The sequence below is a fragment of the Xiphophorus maculatus genome, chromosome 24 (genome assembly GCF_002775205.1).
Source record: "Xiphophorus maculatus strain JP 163 A chromosome 24, X_maculatus-5.0-male, whole genome shotgun sequence".
Classification (NCBI taxonomy): domain Eukaryota; kingdom Metazoa; phylum Chordata; class Actinopteri; order Cyprinodontiformes; family Poeciliidae; genus Xiphophorus; species Xiphophorus maculatus.
Window position 1 is genome coordinate 13016196 of NC_036466.1, and position 19609 is coordinate 13035804.

General features: G+C 37.9%; 2 protein-coding genes and 1 long non-coding RNA gene across 5 annotated transcripts in view; 2 read left to right on the plus strand and 1 right to left on the minus strand.

The window, feature by feature from the left end:
* The window catches only part of LOC111607622 (NACHT, LRR and PYD domains-containing protein 3-like), a 392536-nt gene that overhangs the window by 92495 nt on the left and 280432 nt on the right, over positions 1-19609 (plus strand). The gene's annotated exons all lie outside the window — the stretch shown is intronic.
* The window catches only part of LOC102220234 (NACHT, LRR and PYD domains-containing protein 3-like), a 37103-nt gene that overhangs the window by 15615 nt on the left and 1879 nt on the right, over positions 1-19609 (plus strand). For both annotated transcript variants that reach the window (XM_023329671.1, XM_023329672.1), the window contains exons 7-8: positions 12542-12727; positions 18378-18551. In XM_023329671.1, coding sequence (XP_023185439.1) covers positions 12542-12727; positions 18378-18551 — 360 coding nt within the window. The remainder of the gene's footprint in view (positions 1-12541; positions 12728-18377; positions 18552-19609) is intronic.
* Positions 514-2452, minus strand: LOC111607648. Of its 2 annotated transcripts, XR_002752394.1 has the most exons (3): positions 1045-2452; positions 668-964; positions 514-596 (listed from the first exon to the last, which is right to left on the minus strand). It is a non-coding gene; the product is annotated as an uncharacterized LOC111607648 (long non-coding RNA). The 2 variants fall into 2 exon arrangements; XR_002752393.1 differs by having other exon boundaries at positions 514-964.

Here is a 19609-nt window from a genome sequence, read left to right on the forward strand (position 1 = left end):
AGCTCTTTTGTCCTCCTGTTTCTTCTTCTTCTGCTTCTGGATGTTTTTGGTCTTTAACTACTTCCTTCATCCTCTGGACTATTTATTTTACTTTATATTTTGTTATTTTTGCAGTTTTAGAGATATAAATACATTGAACATTCAGATCTCCACTAACAAAACCTGCAAAGTATCTTGTTGAACAAAGACAATTAAATAATAAAAAAGGGTAAAACCCAAAGTGAGAACATTCACAATAAAAAAGAGATAATTACATTGATCCTACATTTGGTGCCAGGTTCAGGTGGACGTTTCATTTCTTCCAATATTTTTTATTTATCAGCAGAAAGTCTTAATGAAAGTCAGTCTCTCCATTGGATGAATTTCCTTAATTATTTCCTTCCAGTCCAAAGATGATGGTGGTTCCACATCAACCACTTGTGAGTTACAGCTTTCTTTCAGCTGCTAGTAATTGTCATAATTTGAGGCTAATCTTTTGACCCACATGCAGAATACACTTCAGGATACAGAGAATGTCAGTTAAATAAAGTTTATTGTAAAAAGAGTTTGAATGTATCTTCTTTGCCCGGGGTATGGGACAGCTGGAGATCTGGATTCTGAGGATGGAGTAGATGAGAGGTGAGTAAGTAGTACTGAAGGTGAAAAAGAGAATAATAGGAGACCTTACTAGTGAAATGGAACTGATCCACCAGGGGGAGGTATTCTGCTGGTGCTGGAACTTGGTTTCTAGGGTGAGTGCCGGGTCCAGGTGGGGTTGGAACTGAAGCCAGGAGATCCAGAGAGAATGGGCGGCGATGAGGGTTTGTTAGTTGTACTTCATTGGAGGGCGGACAGGTTGTAGCACAGACTTGAACAGCCAGAAGAACCAGTCGTAGGGATTTTTGAACCAGGGGTTTCTTTATGAAGAATCTTGGAGGTGAAACGATAAAACTCATAAGGCACAAAGGTAACAGCCGCTGAGAACCTACAAGGAAAACACAAGGGAGGCTTGAGTAAAACACTTAGAAAACTCAGCGAGAGCACACACTGAGGGGCAGAGAGTACCATGAACGGCAACACTCAGGCATCGAAGGACTGGTGACAGGCTTCTCTTAAACACTGGCTGATGACAGATAGGCTGCAGGTGTGATGGCTGAACACCTGAGACCGCCCTCTGGACAACACAGCTTCCTGGCTCCATCTAGTGGATAACTAGAGACAAGAAAAGCAGCCCCACAGAAACCAAAACTCCAGCTTCCCAACAGTAATTGTTAAAGCTACTCTGGCAACATGATAAGTTCCCAAAAATCAAAAAATCCCAGAGTAGTTTTTAGGAGATTTTGGACTCAGTCAAAATAAAAAAAACTCGCGGAGAGTTTTCTGGTTTCATTTAGCTCCACATGTTGGGTCAAACCAACCAATTATCACTCTCATCTGTGCTGCTCTATAATAATCCTCTAAATGTTTTAAAGTCCATCCATCCTTTACTTTTGACAGTTTTAGTGTCTGAAATTTTACTCTCTTCTTTTTTGTTCAGCTCAGATAAAATTAGTGTTTATTTTGTCCCAATCATTGAATAGTTTGGCAGGTTCCTGTAAAGCAAAGCCTGAAATAAATAATCCTTGGTAAAAGGTTGATCTTTATTATATCTGATTATGTGGATTTATGGGTAATAATGACCAATGCTGTAGATCTGCTCTAATCTCTGCTGTCAGTGGGTGGAATTGAATTCAAAAAGGTTTTTAAAACTCTGCAGGAATTTAAACTCCCAAATATCTGATAGATTTTTATATCAATTAAACCTGGACATTTTCTGAATCCTTAGTGATTGTTGATAGTTAATGAAAGAAGCTGTTTTCTGTAGATTGAATTCATAGCCAGAGTAAGAGCTGAATGTCCTGAGTAAAGAGAGATTACCCAGATAACACCATATCAGTGAAACAACATTGAAACATTGAATCCATGTTGAAGCTGATCAATCAGTTTGGTGTCAAAGCCAAGTTGGGAACTGATTTCTGTATTTCTACCATCAATAACTTCTCTGCTTCCTTTGCTGTGAGTAACGCTGAGCGTCAGGGTTCGCTTCTTCCTGCCTTGTTTAACTTGGACCTGGACGACCTGTCAAAAGAAATGAACCTCTGTAAACTGGATGTTTGATCGGTGACACTCTGGTCAATCACTTTATGGAAGCTGATGACCTCTGACCTCTGACCCAGCAGTGCTGGTTTTACTGAATATCTGCTCTGATTATGGGTTGAGATTTCAATGTCCTTTATTTTATTTAAGCAGGTAAACCCAATGAGATCTGGATCTGTTTTTAAAGAGGAACCTGGGCAGAAAGTCTGCGATACACAGCAACCTGGTTACAAAATAAAACTAATTAATACATAAGCACAAGTGTAAAACAATATAAAACAATTTAAAAGCAGTGACACTGGTTAATAGGATCTTGTTGCCTGTTTTTAAGAAGAAATAAATCCAATGAAATCAGTTCTGATAACTTGAGTTCAGACTGGAGCTGATTCAGGCTGAAGGAGCCAAAACACTGAATGTTTGCTTCCCCTTTTCAGTTCAAACACGTGGAAAATGCAAAAGAAAAACGTTATTAGAGTGTAAAGAATAGGAAATAACAGATCTATGTAAGAGAGAGCTAAAGTATGCTGGAGCCGAGCCGAGTAGAGATTTATAGATCAGGATCATCAGGTGATTATTTCTCCGTAAAGGAGCCAATCAGCTTCTGCATAAACTCACAATGATGAGCAAAACGTCTGCTACTGGTTAGAAACCTTAAAGCTCAATGATACACAATATTCAGTGATTTAAGGTCGAAGCATTTATATATAAAACTTCTCCATAATCCAGGAGAGGCAGGAAAGTTGCTGCTACCAATTTACTTCTAGCTTTGAGAGAAACAAGATCCATTTTGGTAATAAAACCCAATCTTCATTTCAATGTTCATAACAAATTTGTTATATGATTTTAAAAGAAAGCTCTTTATCTGGAATAAAACCAAGATATTTATAATTACTGACAAACTCAGTTTGTGCTCCAGCAGCAGTGGTCAGCAATAGAGGGATTTCTGGTAGTTTTCTAGAGTGTTAAAAAAAACTTTTGCTTTTGTCTTATAAACATTAAAAACCAACTTTAAAGTTTGTAAGCAGGTTTGAACAACATTGACAGCAGACCGTAAATATTGTGTTGCCTGTGATAGTGATGAATAATAGCAGTAAGTTACTAACATTGTCACATAAGTTATTTATATGAATAGAGAATAAAAGTGGACCCAGAACTAGGCCTGTCACGATAGCAAATTTTGCTCAATGATTAATTGTCTCAAAAATTATTGGGATAGACGATAATATTGTTTGAAGACCTTTTTACACTGATTTAATGGAAATGACGTATGCATGCAATTTTCTGCCAAAGATAGATACACTTTATTTTCTAAAGAACACTAAACACTGGAACTGATAAACAAAATAAACAAAACAACCAAAAACAAAAATAAAATGGATTCTCAGTCTCCATTAACAAAAAACTCACTTGAAAAAAAAAAACTATAAAGCCAAAGTGGAAATAAATACTGCATTCAACCAAAAGAGTGCAGATTATGAAGTCTGTATATTATGTTGCCCTTCAGTAATAATTAGATTTAAATAGAGAAGATGGGCACATCGACTACCTGATGCAATAGTTCACACTACATGATTTTTTGCTCCTATTTTTCCCCTTACAACAATCTTAGAACATTGATCTTTCTAAGATTGTGTGGTGTGTTACGGTAGATCGTCGTTGCTGCTCCGATCTAAATCAGGGGTTTTCCCCGACTGGGAGCTTTGACTCAGCCTGTTGAATGTGACAGGCAGCCAATCAGAAAGCGCGGATTCTCCTCTATGCTTTCTGAGGGGAAATTACGGAGGGGAATCCCAAACAGCTGACAGCGGACATTGGGGATGATATGTGGAAACAACATTAATGTTTATTCAACATGCAAAGAAAATAGAAATGACAAGAGGAGGAGTTGGAGCGAAATTGCTACCGCAGATGATAAACCCGGTAACTTTTCAGCTGTTCTTCGTTAACGTGACGTAAATAGGTTCTAATGATTTTCATTCAGTCCGGACTTTACGCTGACACTAGCCACATGCATTGCAGGTAGATTGTAGTAAAGCATTGATTAATGCCTGGTTTTAAAATTAGTTCACTGAACTTGTAGCCATTATTTTGTGCCCATTGTTGGACACTACACGGCAGGACCGAACCCGATCGAACCGTTATAGCAAGGATTTCTGTCGGCTAATGTGTGGTCTGTCAGGTTTTGAACATGGGCCGACAGCTCTAAGATTGTGTAGTGCGCGCTGGGCTTTACACTAAGGAAATGAGGTCAGAGGTCAGTGGAGAGCACTGGAGTTGAGCCTTTTTTCATTCGGCAACAGAAGGAGAAAAAGGCCGGAAGAGACGATAATGCTGATAATTAAAATGACGTCAATAGTTTTAATTTATGGTAAGATTAATTGATTTACCGTTTATGGCACAGGCCTACCAAGAACTGATCCCTGTGGTACACCATTTACAATAGTAAGGATAGAAGAAGTGAAGCCAGTTGAACTCTCTGGGTTCTGTTTGACAGATAATCAGATACCAACATGGTGGCTTGATGCTAGAGCCAATGTAGAATCTCAATTAAAAGCCTGATTTACTGTCAAATGCCTTTGATAGATCAATAAATAAAGCAACACAATGTTTTTATTATCAAGAGCCTGGATAAGATCATTACAAACCTTTAAAGTGTCAGTAACAGTGCTATGTTTCTTTATAAAACCAGACTGTACATTTTGTAAAACACAATTTGAATCTAAAAAAAACCTTCAATTGATCTGAAACTAATTTTTAAAAGATTTTTTCTAGGATTCATAGTTTATAAATTGGTCTGTAATTGTTTACCTGTGACGATTCCCCACCTTTAAATAGAGGCAAAACAAATGTTGATTTCCAGACACTAGGGATTTTGTTAGAGATTAGATTAAAATATGAGACAATGGCTCTGCTATAAACTCTGCAGCCAACTTTAGATAAAAAGGATCCAGGTTTTCTGGCCCTGCTGATTTTCTGCTGTCTGTTTTTAATTCTCTAATAATCTCAGCTGTACAAATAGGGGAAAAGTTAAAAGTGGTGGAATTACAATCATTATTCAAAAACAGCTCATCAGTATTTACATTTGGCCGAATGAATTTAAATCATTAAATAGAGAGCCTACAGAGATAAAAAGCTCATTAAGATCATTTAAAACTGATAATTTATCAGAAACCATTTTACTTTTTTTCCAAACAAACTTTGGAAAGTCCCTCAGTGGCTCAGCAGCTGATTCACTGTTTTACTAAATTTCTTTGGATCATTTACATTTTTGTCATCTCAGCAAGGTAATAATCTGACTTTGCTTTCTTAATTAATGAGGCGCATTTATTCCTCAGTTTCCTAAAACAAACCCATCTCTCCTCAATATTGTTGTTCAAGCTGCATCTCTTTGTTTAAGCAGAACCTCAATCTCTGAGGAAAACCAAGGATTATTTCTCCCCTTCACCCTAATTTTACGTTTAGGAACATGTTTATTTATTAGTCTTAAAAACTCTTTATGAAAATACTGCCAAGCAAGATCTACGTTATCAAGGAGAGAAACCCTATTCCAGTTAAAATGTAACAAGTCATGAACAAAAGTTTGTTCATTTGGTGTTTTAAATCTCTTTTGGTCGCGATACGTGGCTTAGGTTTTGGTAACTTGAGATTTCTAACTGTACCTATGTAACTGGATCCATTCTGCATTGTGCTGTTTTAAGTGATCAGGCCGTGACACGGTTTGTCTTTAAAAAGTGATTTCTCAATTTATTCTGACGAGAACAACAAACAGAAAACAACCGTGTTATAAGCTGCCCGCTCCAAGTCCGACACAAAACAGAAGTACGTAACAAAGATTAACTTAATAAATCTATAAATAAACTGGATGATTTAGATGAAACAAACAGCACACACCTCTCCCGCAGGACAACATGACAAAAGGGGAGGGTCTAAGGCAGTGGTCCCCAACCTTTTTCGTCGCTCGGACCGGTCAGCCTTTCGCAATTTTGCTGCGGACAGGGGCGTGGGGTTCTGGGTAGGGCTAACCAACTCGTTTTTCGCTGCGGTTACGTTCCAAAAAGAACCCGCGATAGGCGAAATCCGTAAAGTAGGAACCTTTATTTTTTTACAATTATTATACAATAAAATATTCCATAATACATTGAAACCAAAGAACAAAACTTTTTTACAGGCCCAAACATTTGTTTAACAAATAAAAAGTACTGTATAAACAATTTTTTTTTTTACAAATAACTACTGTACTGTAAAATAATAATTTTAATATGAACTGAAAGCGGATTCCCGTGCCCAAATTGCGGAGATCAGCGCCGCCCCACCGCGACCTGAGTTATTGGATTAGAACGGGAGAAAATAAAACATGCCACCATCGATTATGTTAAATATGGCAAGCTGTTTTACGTATGTGTACATATTAAACCGCAACGTTGTTGACACACAGTAGAAAAGAAGCGGAGAGACTGTTTAGCCAATCAGAATGGAGAACACAACGCACGATGCAAATCCGTGAAGCAGCGAGACCGTGAAAGGTGAACCGCGAAATAGCGAGGGTTCACTGTACTCCGATGTTGTTTTGTTACTCATTCTGCTGCAAGTTGGCTCAATTTTGACTCGCAAGACATAACCGGTAAAATCCGGTTTAGGATTTTCAAAATAAAAGATCCGGAAGTGGTTCATTATTTCTTGCGCGGCCCAGTACCAATTGGTCCTGGTGGTTGGGGACCACTGGTCTAAGCGACACAAACAATTTAAAGACAATACCACAGAAGAAGAAATAAAAAGGAGGAGCTTCCGCTCTTAAAGTAACACGGTTAAAACGATGAGAGATTTTCAGTCAGGTAGGGAACAATACAAATAACCAAAACAAATACATTTTGTGTAATTATAACAAGAGAAATACAACCAGGTTACACTCACCTCCCTAGAATTACACAAAATGAATAAAACAGTGTAAAAAAAAAAAAAACTCAACACCGGGACAAAACTTTTTTTTTTTTGCAACAATGTAACATCAGCAAAACAGCAATAGAGTCAGGAGACTAGAGATCACTCGACGCCTAGCGAAGTCTCAGTGTCCCATGGACAACAAGATCTGCCTTTTACACCCGTTACAGAGTAAACATATAGATGGTACTGAAGCTCATGTAAACCAAGAAAAGGACAATCCTAGCCAATGGCAGGAATCATACGAGACTTTGGAAACTCACACATCAATAACAGGCTGAACATTATCTTTATCATAAAGCGCCTCAATGACAGCCATGGACTCCATCAGGCGATAAACTGGTTTAATAATCCTCCCAAAGCGTGAAGTTAGGCGGCGAACAGCATCCCCTCCCTCACTGTCTGGAGGATGAACAGAGCCAGCAGCATCAGGAAGATGAGGTAAGGAACCAACAGTCACCAGTACTCCAGTTTCCATAGAGGAGTTCTCAGAGTCATGAGGCAGGTCACTATGTCCAACTGATGGAGCCGAGGACACAACCTGAACCCAGGAAGCAGAACGGTCATCCCCATCACTGCAGGACAGGGAGTCAGGTAGGGAAGGCTCAGCAGGAACAGCACTAGGAGCCTCGCTAGAACTTCCTGTTCCATGTGAATCAGGAACCAGGGGGACTCTAACCACAGTATGGTGGTTCACATTTCCATCCAAGGTCATCCCCACAGGTAAAAAGTTCACATCAAGAAGGAGGTTGTGATGCACGACACGCTCATTGCCATGACGGTCTCTTAAACGATAAATATGGAGAGCCAGTTTGGATGCAATCACCGTGTTCATCACAGGCTCCCATTTATCAGAAAGCTTCTGCTTTCCTCTGGCTCCAGTTAAGGAAGAATATTTTATAAATTAACTTTGGAAAAAAAGTTTGGCTCTCTCTTCCTCTGAATCCCAAGTCCTCTCAGCGGGCGACGTGCGGCCACAAAGAAAACAACAATGCGTGTTGACGTCACAGAATTACAGAGTTTAATCCCATACAAAGCAACGTATGAATTAACAACAAAACTGCAGAGGAACAGAGATATACATTCATTACCTGAGACAGGAAAAAAATAGAGAAAGAAAAGACAAAGAAAAGGCAAAGACGCGTCTTTGGAGAGAGCTGATGCAAAAAGCAAAATAGTGGCAGCTTTCTGAATTATTACTCCTGTGCACGAACTCTTATACTGAAGGTGTGTCTTTCCTTTTTAATATATTCAATTAAGGCGTACCTCTGGTTGACCAACTGGAAGCTACCTTGGACACTCAGAAAAACTTAGAACTCCCCCTAATTTACGCCAAAGATCAAAGGCCATTTGCTCCCTGTTTCAACAAAAGAGCCAACAGCTGCGTCCTGGCCTCCTGGGTTCTACGGTCATTTGGGTAAAGAAAAACATAAGATAAGATTTCACAGATACCTGTGGAATCCGGAGTCTCTCCCGTTATCTCTCCTTACATAAATTCTCAGGACAAACTTAAATCCAGTAATTTGGTTCAAAGAAAGGTTATCTTCCCAAAACCCCATTTAGCATAAATCCTGAGCAATTTTCTAATACTAAACAAAACATTTTCATTCAAACAATTTCCATTTGATTCTGATATTGTCACAGATAGTACAATTTTCAAATACATTCATCATTTACTAGATTAGCAGTTCTAAAATTAGATAATACAATCTTCGTTAAAAACATGCTATTAGTCCTTAGAAAAATGTCTTAGAAATTAAATGTTAGTGGTTTCAACATTCTATGTTGTATTTAGTTTTACACCATCCCAGATGTTGGTTCTGGAAAACTTTTGATCTTCTGTGAACCAAACAGACTTCTCTCCTCCAGGCTCAAGTGATACTGCCCTGCAGGAGATGCTAATTTTATGGCCTCCTGTCCCCTGATAACACAGCAGGAGCCTCATTAAGAAATCCCCTTTGATCTGCATTTGGTTCCTGTACTTTGAATACTTACCCATCTGGTTTAGTTTTAAATCCTTAACACAAACCTGTTCAAAATTAAGAAATTTGTTCAAAATCAGAATGTTCAATATACCTTTTAGACATGCCGTAAGATTAACTGTATTAAGCACTAAAAATAATAATTTTTCCTCAACACTCCCCGTTCGCCACCAGGACCTGATCTCCAACTGACAGAGGGTGACCCTTGGCTCTCTTGTTGTACTGGTCACATTGATGTTTCTGCTCTGCACTGCTGCTCTTCTCAGCCATTAGCATGGTAGAACGCAAATCTAACCCTCAGCCGACGTCCTCTCCGTTAAGGATGCTTTGTGAGTCCAATTTCTTTTAAAACTCCACCACACGAGTTGCAGGACTACACCTCCGTCGCGCTGAAATCAGTGTCGCCATGTAGACATGTTCCTCTCCCATCTCGGATCAGCTGCAGTTCTCCTCAGATCAGCCGCAGTTCTCCTCGGATCAGCCGCAGTTCTCCTCGGATCAGCCGCAGTTCTCCTTGGATCAGCCGCAGTTCTCCTTGGATCAGCCGCAGTTCTCCTTGGATCAGCCGCAGTTCTCCTTGGATCAGCCGCAGTCTTCCTCCGTGCTTTTTACTACAGAATACTTGCGCAGATATCCCACACACCGTGTTTAGGGATACTTGTGCAGAACACGCCCAAAAACTCCAGTTCCTTCTCCCACCTCAACCTCTGCAAACATTAGCAGCGGTCTCCATTAGCTTGCTCCTTCTTCTCTCCCGCGTTCTTCTACCTTCTTCTTCCCATCAGCCCACTATCCCGTTGTTTCTCTGTTGAGTTCACTTGTCCCTCGTTAACCTAAAATACTTTCATAGATAGGAAATTTAATACAATCTTTAAACAAATGAGATAATTGATCAAACAAGAATACACTTATGTAAATACACCAGTCACCTCCAGAAAAGTTTTGGCTTCCTGTTTTTTCCGTTATTTCTCACGTTACTCACAACAGTAACCTCTTCCCTCATGTATATAATCACTCGGATTAAAAATTTACAAAAACAATAATACACATTTCTTACTTTTCCTCCCTTTTTTTCTTTTTTCTTTTTTTTTTATACATTAAACCAACCTTGTAAATATTTTGTAAATATATTAAAGGCCTTTAAGTGCATGGTTTTTAACCAGGGGCTACATAATTATAACAAAGAGAAGTACAACCAGGTTACACCTATAGCACAATGATCACTAAAGTTGTTTGTAAAAACTCCTATCCCTGTGTTTTTATGCGGAGCGTTTGTCATAATTAAATCAAGGAGTGATGATTTTAGAGGACATTTGTTATTAGGTCAGGTGCTGCAATTTATTAACTGGGTGATATTTAAAGAATCACAGATAGTCTTTAAGCTATCTGAAGATGATGTCAACCAGTCTAGATTTAAATCTCCTAACAAAACGAATTCAGTATTATTTAGATCAGCTAGATATTTGTTCAGATTAGTGAGAGCATCACAGACAGCAGAATGTCGATAACATCCTATAACTGTGATATGCTGAGCTTTAGTGAATTCAAGGTTCAAGGCTAGAAACTCAGATTGTTTTGGAATAGATACAGCAGATAGAAGTGTGACATAGAAGTTGTTCTTTACATAGATGGCAGGCAGAGATGATGGTAGCTAACAAGGAGAGACGATGTTAGCTAGCAGGCAGAGACGATGGTAGGTAGCAGGCAGAGACGGTAGTAGCTAACAGACATAGACAATGGCAGCTTGCCGGCAGAGACGATGGTAGCTAGCAGGCAGAGATGATGTTAGCTAGCAGGCAGAGATGATGGTAGCTAGCCTGCAGAGACGATGGTAGCTAGCAGGCAGAGACGATGGTAGCTAGCCTGCAGAGATGATGTTGGCTAGCAGGTGGAGACGATGGTGGCAAGCAGGCAGAGACGATGGTAGCTAGCCGGCAGAGACGATGGTAGCTAGCCAGCAGAGACGATGGTAGCTAGCCGGCAGAGACGATGTTAGCTAGCAGGCAGAGACGATGGTGGCAAGCAGGCAGAGACGATGTTAGCTAGCAGGCAGAGACGATGGTAGCTAGCAGGCGGAGACGATGGTGGCAAGCAGGCCTAGACGATGGTAGCTAGCAAGGAGAGACGATGGTAGCTAGCAGGCAGAGACGATGGTAGCTAGCCGGCAGAGACGATGTTAGCTAGCAGGCAGAGATGATGGTGGCAAGCAGGCCTAGACGATGGTAGCTAGCAAGGAGAGACGATGGTAGCTAGCAAGGAGAGACGATGGTAGCTAGCAAGGAGAGACGATGGTAGCTAGCAAGGAGAGACGATGGTAGCTAGCAGGCAGAGACGATGGTAGCTAGCAAGGAGAGACAATGTTAGCTAGCAGGCAGAGACGATGGTAGGTAGCAGGCAGAGACGATGGTAGCTAGCCGGCAGAGACGATGGTAGCTAGCCGGCAGAGACGATGTCAGCTAGCCAGGAGAGATGATGGTAGCTAGCAAGCAGAGACGATAGCTAGCCTGCAGAGACGATATTAGCTAGCAGGCAGAGACGATGGTGGCAAGCAGGCAGAGACGATGGTAGCTAGCAGGTGGAGACGATGGTGGCAAGCAGGCAGAGACGATGGTAGCTAGCCTTCAGAGACAATGGTAGCTAGCAGGCAGAGACCATGGTAGATGCCCCAGCTGCTAATGTAGCTGGGGCATCTTGTCCCGGAAGTGATGTGCTGCGCACTCTTCCTCTTGCCCATTTATGGAAGACGCAGCTTCAGAGAACAGCTGGTTTGTTAGCGAGACAGGTAATCAGCATTTAAAAGCAGGTAGATCTCTGAGGAGATCAGATCCCAGGCTGATGATTCCTGCAGAGGCAAGATACAAGATACTGGTCTCCTCCCAGTTCCTCTGTGGCAGCATTTAATAACCTGCTGCTGGGAACTATAGTTCTATAGAATATACTACCATTATTAATGATGATGATGATTCTAGATGCTGCAGCAGATATTGGCTAAACAAACCCAGAGATGCCAGAGGTCCACAGCAGGCTGGACTTCCTGCTCTGCTCACTTCATTTCTAACTCACTTCCTGCTTGGTGGAAGATCTCAAGGAGCCAAACGGTCTAGTCCAAGTCCGAGCTGTGAGCAGTTCCTCCTCCTCTCCATCATCTCCAGTAGTTTCCTTCATCAGCTCAGTCAGCCTCTTCATCAGCTGCTTCAGCTCCTTTGAGGCTCTGATGCTGCAGCTCCATCAGATGCTGCAGAGAAAACTGAACTTTCCTTCACAGATGATAGAAGATCTTCAACATCTGACTGCAGCTGAAGGTCTGAGGACATGAAGCCTGGACCAGAACCAGAACCAGAACCTGGACTTTAACCAGGACCTGCACAGATTCTCTGTGGGGTCAAACTCAGTAAATTGAAGATCAGATGTTGATCAGATGATGACATCACTGTTATCATATTTTAGTCTGTTTATGATCCAGATTGATTTCATTAGAACTGAATTTATTTCTTCTCTAATCACAGACTTGGTGACTGTTTGATCCAAAAGGCTGAATGTGAAGTTTTGGCCTCGGCTCTGAAGTCCAACTCAGATCTGACTGAACTGGAAATAAGTGAGATCATACTGGGAGATGAAACCTTTGGAGACTCTGATCTGAAGCCTCTGCTTGAGATCCTGGAGAGTTCAGTCAGTAAAGTGAAGAAACTGAGGTTTGTTTTCTCTATTTATACAATAAAATCATTCATTGATTCTTCAATCATTAGCTTAATTTATAAGTTAATTTAATATATTTTCTTTTAAAACAATCTGTTTAAATGTCAGAATAAAATCTCTGAAATATTTTACCTTATAAATAAATTATTTTCTTATTTCAGACTTTGAGATTATTGAACTTTGTTTTTCAGTTTTTCAGATTTTAAAATGTTTTTACTGATGAACAAAAAGCTGATTATCAGGAAGTAGCAGAAATATCTTCACCTCATCCAGGCTGGTAGAAAACTTTGAGTTTCTGTTTGGATCAAATGTTCTGGTTCTGCTGGTTTGGACTCTTTAAACCAGTTTGACTGGATCAGATGTTAGAACCAGTTCATCAAGTTTCTTTTACATTCAGTTAAATTAATTTTCTACAGTTTTATTGTTTATTTGTCCATATTTCAGTTTAACCTTTATTAATACTATATGCAGTCTGAGCTTTTTCCCTCAAATTACCAGCAGAATCACGTCCAACAGCTACATTAATAGATCAGATATTTAATACATAACAATACAATAAGTGGATTATTAGTTATTGATATTAGTGATCATTTACCTGTTTTTGTTGTTTGTGAAAACTAATGAAAGATAAGAGTAATCTAATTTCTAACAGATTAAGGACTGAAGAATCTATAAAATCATTTAAAGATAAATTATCTAAACAAAACTGGGAGTCAGTATTGAAAGAAAAGGACATGGATAAAGCATATGATCATTTTCTGAATATTTTTAAATCATTATATGATAAAAACTGTCCCAGTACAAAGTTTATTCATAAAAATAAATATTCATAAACTCCATGTATCACTAAGGGACTGAAAATGTCTGTAAAAAAGAACAAACTATACAGAGACTCATAAAGCAAAGATCAATGGATGCTGAAAATAAATATAATAATAAATTTACTGTTATTTTACTGATAGCAAAACAAGATTATTATAGCAAACAGTTGGATAGAAATAAAATAATATTAAAGGAATCTATAAACAGTGTTATTAGGATAATCTCCAGGCTTACTAGCTTTCCTCAACACTTATAAATATTGATAAAAACCTTAATAGCACAGAAGAGACAGTTCATAATTGTAATAAATATTTAGTAAGTGTGGGGCCTAAACTGGCTGAGGAAATCCTGCAGTTTATGAAACACTAAATGACACATTAGTTAGTAGAAATCCAGATTCCATGTTTGTCACAGCAGAGGAAGGAAAAGAAATGATAGATATATAAATAAATGTAGAAATAAAAGCTCAGCTGACTGCGATGGTATTGACATGATAATAACTAGAAAATTTCTGAAGAAATTTAGCCGGGGCCTGCCAAGGCGTGCCTGTCGGTTTGGGCCCGGCGTTGTCACGCCACAAATTAGCATCGATGCTAAAGAATGCTGCAACGTAATCAATAGCATGTGGAGAATCACAAGAACGTTAAGTAAGGTGGACGTGCACCATTCAGTATGATTTAAAATTTTGTCAAGGCTTTTATTTTGGAAGTTTTGTTAAACTTCATTTCAAAGGGCCAAACTAATCCCATGTGTAATAGTCGTTGGGTTAAAATAGTTATATAATGCTCAAAACACAAGTAGTTGATGTAAAAATATTAAAGGCTTTTATTTTGAAATGTTTGTTAAGCTTCATTTCAAAGCGCCAAACTAATCCCATGTTTATCAGTGCTTTGGATAAAAAAATCACATAATGCCCAAAGGAGCAAATACCTGATGTAAAATTGTCAAGGCTTTTAATTTGAAATTTTCAGTATGCTTCATTTCAAAGGGCCAAACTAATACCATGTGTAACAGTGCTTTGGATGAAAAAGTCAAATAAAGCCAAAAAGAGCAATTACATGATGTAAAAATATTCAAGGCTTTTATTTTGGAATTTTTGTTAAACTTCATTTCAAAGGGCCAAACTAATCCCATGTGTAATAGTCATTGGGTTAAATCAGTTATATAATGCTGAAAACGCAAGTAGTTGATGTAAAAATATTAAAGGCTTTTATTTTGAAATTTTTAGTTAAGCTTCATTTCAAAGGTCCAAACTAATCCCATGTATAACAGTCATTGGGTTAAATCAGTTATATAATGCTCAACAGAGCAATTACCTGATGTAAAAATATTAAAGGCTTTTATTTTGAAATTATTATTATGCTCCATTTTAAAGTTCCGAACTAATCCCATGTGTAACAGTGCTTTGGATGAAAAAGTCAAATAAAGCCAAAAAGAGCAATTACATGATGTAAAAATATTCAAGGCTTTTATTTTGAAATTTTTGTTAAGCTTCATTTCAAAGGGCCAACCTAATCCCATGAATAACAGTCATTGGATAAAATCAATTATATAATGCTCAAAACAGCAATAATCTCATGTAAAAATTCTCAAGGCTTTTATTTTGAAATTTTCAGTATGCTTCATTTCAAAGGGCCAAACTAATACCATGTGTAACAGTGCTTTGGATGAAAAAGTCATATAAAGCCAAAAAGAGCAATTACATCATGTAAAAATATTCAAGGCTTTTATTTTGAAATTTTCATTATGCTTAATTTTAAAGTTCCAAACTAATCCCATGTGTAACAGTTACTGAGTTAAATCAGTTATATACAGCCCATAGCAGCAGTAGTTCTAAAGGCCAGTTCAGTCCTGATCTGTTTCAACTGAATGTTCCACTATAGATAGAACTACAGTGATGCGTATTTGTAGTCCTAATCAGCAGCCAATAGCCTCTTGAGTTCCGTTGCTATGGTAAATAAGTTTCTCACCAAAGTGTGAACTGTTAGTGAGAGAGGCTGGGGCAGAGAATACTCTGTTTGAGCCAGCCAGTTTTACTGAAAAAAAGCATTGGGAACAAATCCTTTCCGTTCGGGAACCGTAATACATATTCGAAAAGCGTTTGAAGCGTATGAGAGGCCTATGTGTCTTCTGCGATAGTCCCGAGATTCATGTCTCTACCTCCCTCACAGCAATAACAGTGATGAGAGAAAGAAATGTTGTGCACAGATCTGAAATTCTAGTCAAATACATGGGAGAGAGCCTGAGATAGCCTGAGAAAATCCTGTCGCATGACTGTGCTCTGAAGCACCGTGACAGAAAACCGTACGGTCTAGATAAATTTTGAAAACATTTTACCGGAGCAGACATGCGTATCAATGTCAGGACCGATTTTGATACCAATCGTGCGATATTTGTGGGCGTGATGGCGATTTCAAAATTATTTTGGGGTGAAAAATTGTCTTCATTTCTCACTCTAGCAGAGGGGCACTCAGGAAGATTCACACTCTAATTTTAGGAAAAATGAGAAACTTTGGGTCGCTTAGAGACAAATTGTGGACAAACCGTAACTGGTATCGACGAGCCGTCTTCACTTTCGAAGAGATCACAGACGTATCTACAAAATGAAATTTGAATGGCATTTCTACGTGAATTCGTGACGACACAGAGAATCCTCAAAAATAGGGTAATTGTAGGATTTTTCCCATTGACTTATAATGGGGGTTTTTTCGTAGTCTTTTGCGAATTATGTCGCCATGTTAACCCCGAATCCCACCAAAAGTAATAGCTGGAATGGCGTGAATTTTCTGCATGTTTTGATACCTCATTTGTAGGTGTGCACGCAGCGGTATGAGCCGCATTAACGGTTACGGAAGAAAAATAAATAATACTTAAAAAGAGACGCTTTCTGCCGACAATAGTAATAGGTTCCTGCCATTGCTTTGCATGGCAGGCCCCAATAAAGAGTTTGATTGTGGAAATTATTCAGCTGTTAACATATATTTATAATTTATCAATTCAAACTGGTAAATTTCCACAAAAAATGAAAATGGCAAAAGTCATCCCACTATAAAATCTGGGAATAAACATCATTTCACAAATTACAGTTTCTTTACTTCCACAATCCTCCAATGTTGGAGAAAATATCAGTTGCTAGATTGTAAAGATTTATTAATAAACAGCAACGACTCAGTGAGAGTCAGTCTGGATTTAGGTCCCAAAGATCCACAGCGATGGCAGATCTTCATTTAATAGAAGAGGTGACCAGAGCATTAGATACAAAGAAACCTGCTGATGGGGATTTATTGACTTCAAAAGCATTTGATACAATTGATCATGAAATATTCATCAATAAACTCCAGCTCTAAGGTCTAAGAGGAGTTTTACACTGGATGGAAAGTTATTACAGCAACAGGCAACAATCTGTGCAACTGGGTGATTTCCAGTCCTCATGCCTGGACATTGTTTGTGGTGTTCCTCAGGGCTCAGTGTTGGGGCCAAAGCTGTTTATTTGATACATAAATGATATAGAAAAGGTTTCCAAAACACTTCATTTTGTTTTATTTGCAGACGATACAAACATTTTTTATACAGGTGAAAATTTACTTCTGATAGAAATGAATTTAGAGTTATGGAAATTGAAAAAGTGCTTAAATATTAATAAATTATCACTAAATGTAGATAAAACCAAGTTTATGTTATTTGTGGATTATAAAAGGCGATTTACAAATAATAATTGATAAAGTGACTGTAGAGAGTGACTGAAACTCAGTTTTTATAATATTGATTCATAATAAGATCTGTTGGAAACCTGATAATAAATATGTTCAATCTAAAATAACTAGAAGTATTGCAGTTCTCTCTAATGCTAGAACATTTCTAAACTCCTTCATTCTTTACTCTTCTCTTATTTTGCCATATCTAAGTTACTGTGTGACGTTAGGGGCAACATTACAAAACTTCACTTCAACCATTTTGCACATTACAGAAAAGAGCCACTGGAATATTTCACAAGGTTGATTTTTATTGTCAGACCAACAATTTATTCATAGATTCTGATTTCCTGAAACTCCCAGATTTGGTAGAGTTTCAAACTGCACAGTTTATGAATAAAGTTAGAAACAAATTATTACCAGGAAATATTAAAACTGATTTACTGACAGAGTTTGGGAGGATATGAATATAGAGAAAACCTCAAGTTCACAACTTTATATGTTCCAAGAATGAAAATAATGAGCATTTCTGTCATTGAGTGAAGATCTGGAATAAAGTCACTAAAGAGCTGAAGCAAAGTCCAAACATGAGGAACTTTAAGAAAAGATTCAAAATGGTTCATATTCAAAAGTATAAAGATGAACAAGATGATGAATTACAGAATGTGGATGATGGGGGGGTGAATATTATTTATGTATATATGCAGGTAAATGTGTATCTATATATATGGGTGTATGTATTACTTTCATCTCGTTCAGGAAATATTATTATTATTAATATTATTATTGTTGTTGTTTTATTTGTGTTGGAAACAGAAATACTATTTATTCTATGAATTAATGAATAAAAAGGTTTTAATTATAAAAGTTAAACTTCATCAGACTCACAGTCACTGAATAAACATGAATTTGAGTTTGTAAACTGATAGTAAAGTATTATATTTACACTTAGAAACATGAAAATCTTTATTATTATTATTATTATTATTATTATTATTATTATTATTATTATTATTATTATTATTATTATTATTATTATTATTATGTTTTGTTGGCGAAACGTCTGAAATAAATTATCATCATCAACCTGCATCCTGTTGGCTTCAGCTCACATCTTTTATTCTTTATTCAGATTGGATTACTGCAGTTTGTCAGAGACCAGCTGGACTTCTCTGTTCTCAGCTCTGAAGTCCAACCCGACCCATCTGACAGGACTGGACCTGGACGACATCAACCTGGAAGATTCTGTAGTGAAGGAGCTCTGTGGTTTTCTACAGACTGAAGGCTGCAGACTGGGGAGATTGAGGTATTTTAATTATATAATTATTGATATTTCTGTGAATAATTAGATATAATTGATCATAAATCAAATTAATTTCTTCTGTTCTAATAAATATTTTCTGAGTTTGTTCCTGGACATTAAAGCAAACAAAAAAGTGATGAGTTTCCATTTTAGTATCAATTCCACTAATGGAGCAAATTCCAAGTCAGTCGTCCTCCAAACCACTGAGAGCAGCTTCCAGAGGAAAACCTGAGTTTGTTCTGACAGTCAGACTCTATCAGGATGACCACAGTCTTCTGGCAGAGTTCCTGGACATTAAGGAGACATAAATAATAGAAAGATAATTAATTAACAGTCCTGCAGTAAATACTGACTTTGTGAAGGTTATGGTGTTAAAGTCATTTTGTTCAAACATCTTGATTCAGCTCTTATTTTGTAGGACAGGAAGTGAGATCTTAGCTTTGTAATGCTTTGTATGCAACAAGCTTCAGCAGTTCACTGAAATCATTCTCATGTGGTTTACCTGGAAAATAGATTTAAAATGATTCATCTTCACAATCTGGTTTATCCTTTATGATAATGTTCCCATTTCTGCAGCCGTCTCTGATGAAGGATTCAGAACTTGAACTAAATGACCCTCATCAATCTGACAGAGAAAAGACTAAATATTTTCTAGTTGATAGTTCAGTAACTGAATCAGCACAAAATGAGAAAATGATCAACTTTCAGAATGTGAGCTGTAATGGATATTGTAAAACGCTGAATTAGACGGATTGAAATAAACCCGTTTACATCTGTTATACTTAGCAATGAGCTGCAGTTAAAATACAACCAGCAAGAAAACATCATTAATAGATTAATGACCAAAAACTGGAGACATAAAATATCTCAGTAGATAAATGATGGTACAGAGCAGTCGGCTAATACAGAGCCTGGAAGGAAACATGGAGAGAGAAAAACATCGACTGAGTTTAAGATCCTGAGAAACTTTTAGAAAAACTTTGAGTTTCTTTGCTGATCAAATGTTCTGGTTCTGCTGGTTTGGACTCTTTAAACCAGTTTGACTGGATCAGATGTTAGAA